Below are 13,129 nucleotides of genomic sequence, written 5' to 3'. Positions count from 1 at the left end.
CTTCTTTGTATGCCAATCTCCAGTGGCTTAAGAAACCACAGGTATCCGAGGGTGGAAGCGGTTGGAGCGTCTCTCGACGAAGGGGGGAAGGGAGGGGCGGCGTTCTAGGCTCCTTGACTTCGCTTCTTGGCCTTGGTGCTGGCGAATGCCGGCTTGCAGCGCGTCGGTTCTGCCGGCGCAACTTGCCCGCAGTTCCGATGTTGGCAACCAAAACGGTTGGCTGCACCGTCAATATCGGTGGTGGCCAGATTGTGGCTTTCATCCAGGTAGTATATCGTACTGCATTGTGCAGGGACCTGTCACTGTGGAGTCGACGAACAGCTGAGATGTGAGGAGTTCGTGCTAGGCGTGATCAGCCATTGGTCTTGTTGGTCGCTTCAGATCGCGATTTTCCCAGACCAAAGGGGCCTTATGAAGTAACCACTGCTGAGCTTTAAGGATGGCTCGTACAAAATCTTGAACGATTCGACCGTTGGCGGAGAGGCTGGTACGAGAAGACCATCAGCATCATGAGAATGGAACACGAGCAACCTTTCGCCTGCAACCGCACCGTCGATTCGTGACAGATCACAAAATGACAGAAGGCTGTGTTGTCTGAGTGCGGAACGGAGTCGACAGGCAATGATAGTGTGCATATTCGTGCCGCAATTCCATGCAGAGTTTTCCAGCTGGGCTCAAGCTTCGAGCCATGTCACACTCACCAGAGAGTGCGACAGTGTGTGGGCGCAGGCAATGGAGTGGACCCTGAAGAAACATCCGACGGAGTAGGCAGTGAGTGTGTCACATCCACCCTCAAATCAATCTTGAGGGGCTTGTCCGTCTCCAAACGTGATTGCTCACAAAGTTTGCCCCGGCAGAAATGCCGAGCATCGTGCAATAAACGTTTGGACCGTACGTGTAGGTTCGTCAGGTAAACAGCGCCTGTGAAAGTTGACTGCAGTCGTGAAGCGTTCGTTGGGCGACTTCCAGGGGGCCAGAATAAGTCATGATGCCGTGGCGTTGACGCTCGCGCACTTGCTCAACGTTTGCCCGAGGTCTAAGGTCACTGTGTCGTCCGAACCGGACGGCGGCCGTGGTATTCTTCAAGCACGCCAGGAGGAGTACATGGATCATATCCTACGAGGCTAAAACATTCTGGGGAGATCCCCGGCAGCCTGCCCCGGAGTATCAGTCGCGATTTGCGCCCTAAATAAACTAGGGAAAGAGACGATATTCTGCCCCAGGCACAACGTCTCCGCGAGCCTCGACCTCGAGAAGTGGGCATCAAAGGGCCTAACGGTGATACGTGTAACAGATTGTGTGTAATGCTCAGTACGGCTAGCCGTGACCCATTTGTTCAGAGGGGGGATGAAGCCGCATGGACTTTCTCAGGATTGCCGGAGGAGCATAAAAAGACGATATGCTGACGAGACCAATGTCAAGATATCGACTCTTCTTTAGCTTGCGTGTCCAGAACCAAATCTGGCCGCTATGCGCTGCTATGCGGAGAGAGATAGCGAGGCTGGGCAAGCGAGGCTGGGCAGGCGACCGGATGGGGGAGAGGGGGCTGAATGGATTTATTGATGGAGGTACCCCTCGTCCACAACCGTGTCGCATGCCTCGACGGCGGAGGTCCTTCGGCTCGGTCTTGAGGCGTGCAGTGCAGACCGCGGGAGCGTTGATGAGGAGTAATTTTGTCCCGCAATCAGCCGGAATCGCAGGTTGTCCACACGCCGGGCCATGACTCGTTGTAGCCACTGAGCTCCGAGTTGTTTACTTGTAGATTTCACCCATGAGCCGTTGATCGGAGTGGCTAAATATCTGCATGGCCTATCGTTTCTTGCCGCAGGAGGGAGAAGAAGAAGAAGAAGAAGAAGAAAGAAAAAACCCAACGCTTTTCGTTGAACATTAGTGAACGCGAAAATCCACTGAGAGTAAGTCTTGCCAAACAGTAAAGACAGCGTAGACCTGAGCAAGCAAGGAGCATTGTCGCCATACATGCTCGTTTGAGACCCTTCCATGGCTGATAGAAGTAGGCGATAGAAAGCCAAATGCTCGGACGTCGCCTCTGGTTTATTCGTGCTTCTGGAATGCAATGCATGCGGTGACTTCGTAGCTGGCATTAGACTGGCCATCACATAAGCCAAGCTGGCGCCACCAAAGGCTCGGCAGAGCGTGTACTGGAAGACTGGTCAGAGAGAAAGACTGAGAGAAGAAGGAACCGTGGATGGAGCCAAAGGCATTGGATGACGGAATGCCGTTGGAACCATGGTGGAATCTGATGCCAGCCAAGGCGTTGTAGCTTACAAAGTAGTGCGGCAAGCCAAAGAACCCACGGTGCAATCACGCTAACGTCGAAGTTCCCTGCGGTGGTGATCTGTAGTGGGCTTTGGCAAGTTCCAAATGGGGCCAGATGCAGCGCGCCATGTCCTGACTCCGCACTGGTTGGCAGTGAGAGTCGGAGGACATAATCTTTGCGAATACAGCAGCTTGCTCCTGCACGGAGGCACATCAAGGTACTTTTTTTTTTTCTTCACACACGCCCGTCGAGGGAATAGAAAGGCATGGTTAGTATTAGCATGACATTAGCTTGGTCGATGCAAGCGGGCAGACGATGGAAGCAATTCGGCGACATGGAGCGGACATTTGACTGACACGAAGTTCTCTGTAATGGCCGAGCTTGTTCAGGTCCGCCGGGGCTTCATTTCGAGGCCCATGCCGGCCAACGGCGCATGTGGACGTCGAGTTTCATTGCGTACATGAAAGGTGACCGAGGCAGGGCAAGATCTGGAAATTGGACGAGCAACCGGCCGCTGGAGATTTAAGGTAGACTGCGAGGTCGAAGTACCCTTGTCCCGTGTCTATAAGTCGGACTGACGCTGTCGCTTTGGCCGAGTACGTTGTCCTTAGGCGGGTCAGCATGGGCCAGCCGGTACCTGTCAATAGAATTTTTGACAAGTGACGTACAGAGGATTCGGCATTGAGATTGATGGAGTGGCCGACATGAGCGGCGGCAGGAGGACTGAGTGACCGGGCCGACTAAGGGTGTATAATGAACGAAGGCTGATGGCGAGGTGGTTGGAGCGAGGTGCCAAGTGTCAAAGAAACTCTCTGGGCAGAGATGATATTTCGATGAGACGGGAATTTGATTGAATGTGAAGATAGATCGAACTGAAAGTAACAGATTTCGAGAAGGAACGGGATGGACGGAAGTGAGCGAGGTGGCAAAGGTGAGGAGGGAAGGTGAGCTAGGGTGAGGCTTCCCTTCCTCTTCCAGGTTGATGATGGACTTGAGGAAAAGTACCTGCCTCCCTAAGGTAAGCAACACGGGGCGCACCTTCTTCCTCATGTTGATAGTGGTAATGGAGGAAGGAGGAGCCGAGTCTACACAGCACACAATACCCATCCCATCCTCTTTCCGTATCTCTCTCATACGAGCACGACATTGTGCCCACTACAACCACAATCCAACCTCACACCCTCTGAAATCAATCAACGTCCTTAAGGCGGCATGCGGTCGAGTCAATTGCTCACTTGCCTCACGTCACATTCGCCCAAGTTTCGCCTAAGTCCAGTCGTGACTGGGGATACGCCAAGGCAAGCTCATCTCGTCCATCCCGTGCTAAAATAGGTAAGTACCTGGACTGAGACATGATCCAGCAAGTTGCTACAAGAGGACAACCACACATGTTTGGTGTTTCATTGTCAAGATGCACCGGTTATGGGCAACGCAACCCCTTTCTCAAAACTCACAAATAAAAGGCCCCTCTCGTACGTGGTTCGGAATAGGTACACATGCTAATGTTGATACTAAGGCAGCCCAGTCCCACCCCTCGGTCTCGACGGAGTGGCTCTCCGTCGCTCCGTACCCCCCTCCAGCAACGGCCTGGAATCAACTTGGTCAATAACCTTTTTTTCTACTTCTTTTTCTCGATTTCAACATATCCTTCCGTTGAGCTGCTCGGCTTGCCTTTCGCCGTGTGAATCTCTACCTGGACCGCCTGTGTACGCCAACATCGCCTTGCCCGGCATCTGATCATACCACGTACGCTGACGACAAGCATAACCTGTGTGCCTAGATCAACAGCGGCTTCGCAGAGCAGGGTCCAGCTCCAGCCTGTCTTCCCCTACCTACGCCCTAATGTCTTCAACGCTCCCAGTCCCGACCATTCAGCTTCCTTCGCTTTACCACCTTTTCAAGGCGGCTCCTCCGATCCTATCCTTTCCTATTTGCCCGTACGCATACGACATTCGACTCCCTACGGATCCCCATCTTCTCTGGGAAAGGCACGACGTCTTCCTGTCCTGATGCGGCAAGGCTTCGTCTCGTCTTCTTCGGCTCGTGTTCAATCGAGATCATGACACACCTACATGGTCCCCATGCCGTCGTTGCACACCACACCAAATCCATCCATCCACATCCTGCCCCATTACACTACCTATGCAAGTGCTTTCTGATGTCAAGCCCAAGCTTGTGTAGAATGGACTGATCAGTGTCTCACGCGAATGCAGGTAGTTCGCCTTTTCTTCTCTTCGATTCAGGTTGACGGCTCCATGGCTTGCAGCCTGCAGGACGGCCGGACCAGCTCAATATGGGCACCTAAAGTAGGGTAGTGAAAGCTTTCAAATGAGAAGACCCCGACATAGCGGTCGGCGCGAGCCAAATGGACCAGTGCATCCCTCGTTCTTCTCGTAACGAAGCCTTCGCACACAACTCACATGCTTTGAGCAAAAGATTCCCGGCCTTGCTGCGCACTCACTCTCGGCCGGCACGGGGGAGTTGTGGGTGAGTGTGCCACAAGTGTCTGTGCATCACATCCGGTCTGGAATCCGGCGACAAGCAATCTTCAGTCTCCCCCACCCCGTCGCCCACCAGAACTGACTGAGACGGGAGAAAGACGACGACGGGCTTGATGATTGATGGAGACTGTATGCGTAATCTCCACCACCCTAGCACTCGCTCCGCAACTGAGCGCGCTCACTGCGTAAGACAACGCAGCATGGGGCCTGCCCAAGTGGCTCTTCGCTTGCCGGGACCAACCTACGCAAGCTCTGTTGGGCCAATTCATTCAACCCCAATGAGAAGGATCTACAGGCTACGGGAAATATTCGCGCCTCTTTGCGAAAACTAACCGCGGGGCCGTTATCATCACGAAAACGGCATCCGCCCCGACCAAGTCTGGCAAGGATCAGGAGCATCATGGACCGTCAACCCTGTCGGTCCTGTCGTCGCAATGTGGCAGGTCAGACTGAGTGCAGAGCAACGGCACTGCGTCTGTCACTCTTCTACCTGCACCGTCCATCAGATATCAGAATCATCTGAGCATACAATGGCACACCACCCAGAGCTTGCCTTCGGTTGCGTTGCTCCGGATAGCAGCAATCGAGCAGACCGGCGCCCGAGACGAACGACGTCTTGAATGAATCAGTCAGGGGGGGCTACCAGCAGTTCCAAGAAACAAGTCTTGCTTGGTGCCATTCACGAAATCAAATCCCAGCAAGCGGCAGAAGGCAGAAGCTGAGCAACAGCCGCCAACAGGAGACGCCTGTAGCAGTCGTAGCTAGAGAGTGTGAGTGAGTTCACCTTCTTCTGGCCTGGCTGCGTATGCTTGTCCGAGTCTGGTCTGGTTTCCCCACTGGACAATGGATATACCCACAACAAGCAGCATTAATGCTTGTTCTTCCGCTCGATTCAACTCCACGCTGGCCGTCCGTTTGTCAGATGCGAAAACCGGGGACTCTACAACGGCCCAGGCCATGCCAGGGTCTCTCGTCAGTGCGTGTTGACGGCAAGCCGACCTACCTGTATTATTTTTATTATTTCAAAACTGGGTTCATGTTTTCATGCCGAGAGACTAAAGACAGCCGTTCCCCAATTTATCAAGATTTTACCCCTCCCAGCATTCCGTCGGCCTGCGGCTACCTAAGGTACCACCACTCACTCATTCTTTTGCCATCGTGGTATTTGTTGCTGTTGCTGATGGACGCCAGGTTGCTGATTAGCTGCTACTACCGCTGTCAAATCCTATCCTCTTGTCTCCCGTCTGGGCTGGTCCCCCCTCCCCTTGCTTTCGCCGGCTTGCGGCCATCTCGAATTCGCCGGGCCGTTGAATCGACCTCGCCTAGACTTTTTCCGCCGAGCCCTTGTCGGCCGCCCTTCGCGCATTGCGACTCTTCAGGCCAAGACCACTGACGGAAAGCTCTCTCTTTGCACCTGGTCCCAGTCGCCAGCAGCCCCCCAGACCTGCATCTAATGCTCCCCACCTTTTGTCTCTGGATGTGCAGATGGCCGGTCGTACTCAAACGAATGATGGAATCTGCCCACCCGAGCAGTGGATCTCCAAATCTCGCCGTGCTGCCATTTTCCACATCAACTAGCCGCTCAACCATGGATGATGGAGAAGGGTTGGCCAACCAAGGCAAAAAAAAGACCCTCCCTAGCGCGCAGGGTATGGCGTTATTCGCGCGTTACACTAGGCTCTTGCAAGTATTATCCATCCAAAGGGAAGAAAGGTGCTAGCCTCTCTTGCCGCTTCTTGTCGCCTCTTAGGCTTGTGCGTTTGTACTCCTCCTCCCCCTCTCTTCTCTCTACTAGGTATGTATGCTGTTCTTCAAGCCGTACCCTCCCTACAGCCTCCACAGGCTGCGGTCGTTTCACTCCCCTCTCCACCAGATCAGATCGTCTCCGCCCTGTGATTCGCGTTTCCCCAGTCGCCGTCCATAGTGCAATGGGGCCAAGAAGAGGAGGAGAGGAAAGGGCAAGCGACCAGTGTCCGTGTCTCCAGCCGCCTCTGACTGACTGCTTAGTCGTTTCGGTCCAAGGGTCGAGGTCGGAGGGGACATTGACCATCATGGACCGTATCGCACAAGAAGTCCGGAATCAGTCAGGAAATAAGGGAAGTGGAGAGCAGGGCAACAGATGCCCCCCTCCCTACCCGAGCCTTTCTGATATCCATATTGTCGACCTGTCCTTTATCGACAATCGACGGCGCATTGAGTTGGGGGATGAGTCGATGCGACTCCGAGAAGATATTGCGGCGCTATTCGTCGCAAGTGCTGATGCCAGGCCGATGCGATGCATCCACAGAAGACATTGATTGATCTGCCTCTCGGCCCATGGGCCATAGCAGGCTATGCATCTGACTGCTTGCTAAAGAAGCGTCGTCCTAACACGGAGCCACCAAAAGCCAGCCTCTGGACCCCATCCACACCCACAGGGGCCCCGTCCCATGCCCAGCCGGTTGTCAATCCAGCCCGTGTTAGAGACAAGAGGCAGCGGAAGCAGGCGTGTGTACTTTGTGTACTTGTAGTGTAGGCGCAACAGCGGGCGGCAGAAGCAACTGAGAGTGGTGGGCGAAAGATGGAGAGTGAGATACTTGGGTCGCGCCGGTGGAGTCTAACCCCCCAAGTACGCGCAAGTACTCCTCTTGTACTCCTGGAGCCATGCCATGGCTGGGGTATATGTAGGAGGTGTCGATTCAACGCCTCTTTGCTTGTCATCTTTTTTGTCCTTTCTCCTCTTCATCCTATTTTTTTCGATTCTACAACTGGCACACACACCCACGCCCATGCCGTCAACACGCCCACACTCCCATACTCCACACGCCCCCTCCTCTTCTCCGACCCCGATACAACCGCCATCCACCCCCCTCTATCCCCCGCCCCTCGTCTGCCCCAATACCCTTACAGATGAACGTGATGCATGTGTATCTGCGAGAGTGTGGTGTAGCTAAGAAAGCACACTGAACGAGCAAGCAGGTGCCAGTTTAGACAAAGTACCTTCAAGACCCGTCCGTCCGTCGGCGTGCATTCTTTACACCACAATCTTGGACGGGTCGCAAAGACCTTCCATCCATTACATAGCAACAGACACGTCCCCATCCATGTCATACCCATCGAGTACTTTGACCTTGTTTAGATGGGACCACCCACCATGGCCGTCTCGATGCATGGGCGCATCTCTAAACTAAACAACCCATGCCTGCCTGCCTGCCTGCCCGCCTGCCTGCCCTCCACCATATCTGGCTACGTATATATCCTTGTCCCTCGCCCCAGGACGACTCTGCCCGCCTCGGACGACCTCATCATCACTTCTTCTCTTGGGTCACTTTTGTTTTTAAAAAGACCAATTGGTCCGCTTAATGGCTTGAGTTCCCATTGCCGTCTTTCCTCTCTGTATAATACTTTGTTTGAGCCTTCCCCCTCTCTCCCTGCCCCCCCCTGGAATCTTCTTCCAACATCCCACACACGCGGCCTGGGTGTTGGTCCCCCCTCTTGCCCGTGTCACTCTTTGATACCACAGACGACGGCGGACGCAGACAAAGCGCTCTGACTGCCCGGTCCACGACATCGATCGTTAGGGTCTTTCTACACAGACAGAAAGAAGCGACTTTAGGAGAGAGAGAGAGACAGGAAGTGCATCAAGTTGAGGCTTAGAAAGCTGCACGACGACACACACTTACAGACATTCGAGTCATCGAGTCCACGACTCGCCCTGAGAACCTCGACAGACATCCTACACTGCTGGTGACCTACAAGCGTAATACCTTGAGGGTAACATATAGCGGCTGTTGACATCGCCCAGATCTCTCACTTCTACTTGACCTTTTTAGGGGGAGGTACCGTCTTGAGACTACCGAAAGTTGCCTCCGTACTCGAGCCAAAGTGGACGGGTTTCATCTGGAATCAACCAACACTTATTCGTCGAGGGCGACACGAGGAAGCTGCAAGGCTCCTAGAGAAATTCACCAGGACGACTTGTTCGCAAGAAAGGAAGGCACGCTAAGGAAGGACCTGCAGCTCGCTTGCCACCTTGGATCTTGAAGAATCTTTTCTTCTCCAGACCCAACCAACTTCGTCTTTCAACCCTCCTTCTCACCATCACCAGCACCAGCACCAGCACCAGCACCAGCACCAACAAATTTGCCCGCGAATTTCCCCATCGCGGTCTCATTGGGTTCCCTAGTCTGCTCCCCCCCTTCGCAACACATCACGATTCCTGCTTCGGAACCTCACAAACTTCACACAAAAACACACAACCTGCAGAAACTCATCACCATGGTGGCCGTCATGGATCTCTTCTGGCCCAATATCGGCTTTGGCTGGTCTACCAGCGCCTGGATGTACCTCTTCATCGCTCTTTGGTAAGCCACCATTTTCTTCTTTCCTTTACTGAGATACCTACCACGACTACCATTTCTCATAAAGAAAAGAAAAAAAAAGGGTGGAGGGTTTTTATTGTTTTTAATATTCTACACTCTTGTAAGCGCAATATCTGATATTCTTGGCCAGGCTTCATCGATACACTCGCCTTTTCGTTCACTGTGTCAGCCATTGGGTTTACAAGTCCAAGCCCATCCCTGCCAAGCCGACCTTCACTTCCGATGACGTGACTGTCATCATTCCCACCATCCACAACGTCTTCGAGGAGCTTCGTCCTTCTCTGCTCAGCATCATCACCTGCAAACCCCGCGTCCTGATGCTCGTCACCACCACTGAGAAGCATGCCGCCCTGGAGAAGCTTGCCAGAAGCCTCCCCCATCCCAATGTCCAGGTCTACTCCACCCCGATCGCCAACAAACGTCTTCAGGTCTGCGAGGCCTTACCTAAGGTTACCACCAAGATCACCATCATGGCTGACGATGATGTCACTTGGCCCTCGACTCTGATGCCCTGGATTCTCGCTCCCTTTGAGGACCCCAAGATTGGCGGCGTCGGCACTTGCCAGAGAGTCAAGCGCGTCTGGGAGGGCCCGATGTCCACCCGAATCTTCAACTGGCTGGGTGCTGCTTACATCGAGAGACGCAACTTTGAGATCTCTGCCACTCACAACATCGATGGCGGCACTTCTTGCATGTCGGGCAGAACCGGCGCCTACCGATCTGAGATTCTCTCCAGCCACGACTTCCTCGAGGGTTTCAAGACCGAGAAGTGGGGCAAGTACATCCTCAACGCCGACGACGACAACTTCGTCACCCGCTGGCTTGTCAGCCATCAGTGGAAAACCTGGATCCAGTACGAGACGGAATGTGAGCTCGAGACCACCCTGGAGAACAGCACCAAGTTCCTCTACCAATGCTCCCGATGGGCTCGTAGCAACTGGCGCAGCAACTGGACCAGCCTTGTCCGAGAGAGATACGTTCTTACGTGAGTAATCCCCCATAACTTTCTGCGCCACTTTGCGCCTGACTAGTACGCGTCTTCGACATACTAACATTTGACAAAAACAGTCAACAGCCTTGGTGCACTTACGCTCTCCACATTGCGACCTTCACCTCCTTGGCTTTTCTTTTCGACCCCCTCATCATCCTCGCACTGTGGAAGGGCACTGCTGAGTGGGACGCGGAGAGCCGCAGGCAGGCGCTTTGGGCTCAGATCATCTTTGTCTTCGGCTTCACCAAGGTCGTCAAGCTCATGGGTCTGTTCCGCCGCAACCCAAGCGACCTTGTCTTCCTGCCTGTGTCCATCCTTTTCGGCTATGCTCACGGCATCATCAAGCTGTACGCCTTGTCGACTCTGAAGATGGTAAGTGGATGGTGTTGGCTAAGCCCTTTCTAGAACAGCCAAGCTAACACTTGACCACAGACGTCCTGGGGCAGCAGAGCCGACGGTGACACCAACGACGACATCCGTCTGACCCCTCGTCCCAAGCGAGCCATGAGCCTGACTACCCCTCCTGGTGGCCAGGACCTTGTTCGCTACCGCCACGAGCGTCAGATGACCGAGAAGGTCTCTGACTGGCACCGCCCCGCTACCGAGCCGCGAAGGCCTCAGACTGTGCGGATGAACACATTCCCTGCCAAGGACATTAAGGCTCCGCACGTCACCTTCTCGCTCTTGGAGCATCCCTCAGATTAGCATCCTAGCGGCCACAGAACTTACGAATTATGAATTTGCAACGAATGGAATTATCGCCAGAGGTGAAACGGGACTCTGGCCGGGCGGTACTCTATGCTTTCCCCTGAAAAAAGGGGAAAGGGAGGTATTTTGTTTAGTGGCCAGCCAGACTCCCTGGCTGCGCCCATCATTGTCCTTTTTCGACTCTTCATTTTTCTTTCTTCTTTTTTTTCCCCGGAAAACAAAACCACCAACCAATCGGATTTTGGAGGCAGAAAAAGCTTTGTTGTTGTTCATTACTCCACTTTACGACGGACAAACGATCGATCGCATACGGAAAACGGAACCACAGCACAGAGAAATTTTTTGTGTCGAGTTACAACCATCAATGGCATTTGAATCGACAGCATGGGCGAGGATAGGCAGGCCGGGATTTCTCTATCGCTTTTAGGGATACGTTGATTTCCCCGGAACCTTTCCATATTTGAGTCTTTTTTCTATCCAAAACAATCCAAAATGGGGGTGGATGGGTGGATTGGCTGCTTGTGATTTTTCTCATTTTTCATTCTGTTCTCGAGGGGAAAAACAAAAGAATGGTCGGGAAGGGCATCGCGCGGCAGGCGGGCAGGCAAGCAAGCTTCTTCTTCTTTTCCTTCTTCGATGATAATCCCAAAGAGCGGCGGCATTCTGATTCTGAACCATTGCGATATTGGAGGAAGACAGAGGGGAGGGGGCGCAGCAGCATTAGACAGTTGGTCTTTACCACTATTTTCTGTTTCCACCCAAACAAAGAAAAAGGGCTTTCCATAGACTGAAGAAAAAGAAAGCATGTTTCCCCATAGGAACATTGTTCGAATTAAGGTGGCGGTGGTGACGTTTTGGCAAAACTGTCTATAGAAACCATAATCATGAGATTTGTTACTTGGTCCCTACCGTCGTTATATTCGCTGCCACGGGAGCTCATTCTGCTTGTGGTGACGAGACCATCCGTGCCTGTACTGGGGGTTTCCTGAATTCCTGACGTTGATGACGATGCCGCAAGGGTGTATCTTCAAGAAAGAAGCAACGAGTGACCGAGCCAATGGGGAATAGAACGGCCCTGCGTCTAGAAGAACTGGGGGATCGACTAGTCCGATCGTTGGGGGGCCAGATTCCCAGGAAAGGGAAGGAAGGGGGGAAAAAGCAAGCATCCGAGCGCGTGGCCTGTCTGTTACACAGCAGCTGACTGGTTTGCATTCTCGTATGCCGTCAACGTTGGCCCCAATAACCAGTTTCCGGGGAACCCGCGATAGCTGAGTGTGCCTCTTACTCTCGAGGGTCGACGCCCCGGTTACACGACAGGGCCAAGGTATGCGAAGGGGTCCGGTCATGCTGTCGCTAATTCTCCGGCGGGCCAGGCTGGGCTTACTTGGGCTTTTCGTAGAAAGTTGGATGATGGGAAAGAGGCTGTGCCATGTTCACACGCCTCTATTACGGAGTCATTATAGCGCCTTTGCTAGTGTGTGTGTGTGTGTGTGTGTGTGTGTGTGCAGGCGCGTGTGATTGATATCGTACTCTCTTTGGGTTTGGAGGAATTTTTTGCTAGACTGTGAAGGAGGAGGGTGGGTGCCACAGGCTGAACGACAAAAACGCGGCTCTGGGAGGACATAAGGAGTGGCCGGTTGGCGTCTCTTTCGTCGTGGATTGCCGTGAATGCTCGTTCTAGGATGGTGGGCCGAGGAAACGAAAATGGACAGCGCTGCGACTCATCGTCGTGGTGGTAGTGTTCTCCTTCTCATTTTTTAGCCTTGATAGTGACCATGTGCTGCCATGGTGTTCTCATGTTGTGCTGCACACGCCCCTCTTGTCTCATTCCGGGCTCGTGAGTATACTGAATGGACCAACCTCGTGAAAATATGTACTGTGTGTGAACGTATTCTTTCTGTGGTGGTGGTGGTGGTCGTCGTCGTCGTCGCTGTGGAGATATCTCACACCCTCCATCCCTACTAGTTCGTCGAACGGTTCGAGACTTGGCTCGATCAGAACGGTTAGCATGGCGAACTAACATTCTCAAAGATCTCCACACTTAACGAGGGCCGCAGGCAGGTGAATCAGTAGTTTGGGGATACATAAAACCCCCGCAAAGGCGAGAGAAATTGGGTCGTGAATGGCTATGCACGGAGGAAGACGGTGGGCGGAAATCCTTAACGTTAAGGGGGCGATATCGAAAGCGTCCCACCGCGGTACCTGTCAGTGAATGATTGCTCCGATCGTGAGTTTGAGTCGTGATGTGTGGATGGGTGAGACTGGGCCAAGTGGCTATAACCAGCGGCCT

The 13,129-nt window shown here is 53.4% G+C and overlaps 2 protein-coding genes across 2 annotated transcripts; one reads left to right on the top strand and one right to left on the bottom strand.

Moving 5' to 3' along the window:
• Window positions 1-1,556: 1,556 nt before the first annotated feature.
• Window positions 1,557-2,114, bottom strand: CDEST_12142 (uncharacterized protein; the record flags this gene model as incomplete). Its single annotated transcript, XM_062928298.1, has 1 exon — window positions 1,557-2,114. The coding sequence occupies one exon, from the start codon at window positions 2,112-2,114 to the stop codon at window positions 1,557-1,559; it is 558 nt and encodes a 185-aa protein (XP_062784349.1).
• A 5,864-nt stretch (window positions 2,115-7,978) lies between these two features.
• On the top strand, window positions 7,979-12,344 carry CDEST_12141 (Putative nucleotide-diphospho-sugar transferase). Its single transcript, XM_062928297.1, has 4 exons — window positions 7,979-9,122; window positions 9,271-10,125; window positions 10,209-10,503; window positions 10,564-12,344. Exons 1-4 carry the CDS (start codon window positions 9,037-9,039, stop codon window positions 10,834-10,836), a joined length of 1,509 nt encoding a protein of 502 aa, XP_062784348.1. The 5' UTR covers window positions 7,979-9,036; the 3' UTR covers window positions 10,837-12,344.
• Window positions 12,345-13,129: the final 785 nt, after the last annotated feature.

This window comes from Colletotrichum destructivum, chromosome 8, assembly GCF_034447905.1.
Source record: "Colletotrichum destructivum chromosome 8, complete sequence".
Classification (NCBI taxonomy): Eukaryota; Fungi; Ascomycota; class Sordariomycetes; order Glomerellales; family Glomerellaceae; genus Colletotrichum; species Colletotrichum destructivum.
The sequence above is the reverse complement of the archived record's forward strand: the minus strand, read 5'-3'. Positions and strand labels throughout refer to the sequence as shown.

Bases quoted from the DNA above. Each gene is read 5' to 3' on its own strand.
- CDEST_12141 (XM_062928297.1), top strand. From the start codon at position 9,037: ATGGTGGCCGTCATGGATCTCTTCTGGCCCAATATCGGCTTTGGCTGG. The intron at 9,123-9,270 runs GTAAGCCACCAT...ATTCTTGGCCAG, and splicing joins TACCTCTTCATCGCTCTTTG to GCTTCATCGATACACTCGCC. The intron at 10,126-10,208 runs GTGAGTAATCCC...TGACAAAAACAG, and splicing joins CGAGAGAGATACGTTCTTAC to TCAACAGCCTTGGTGCACTT.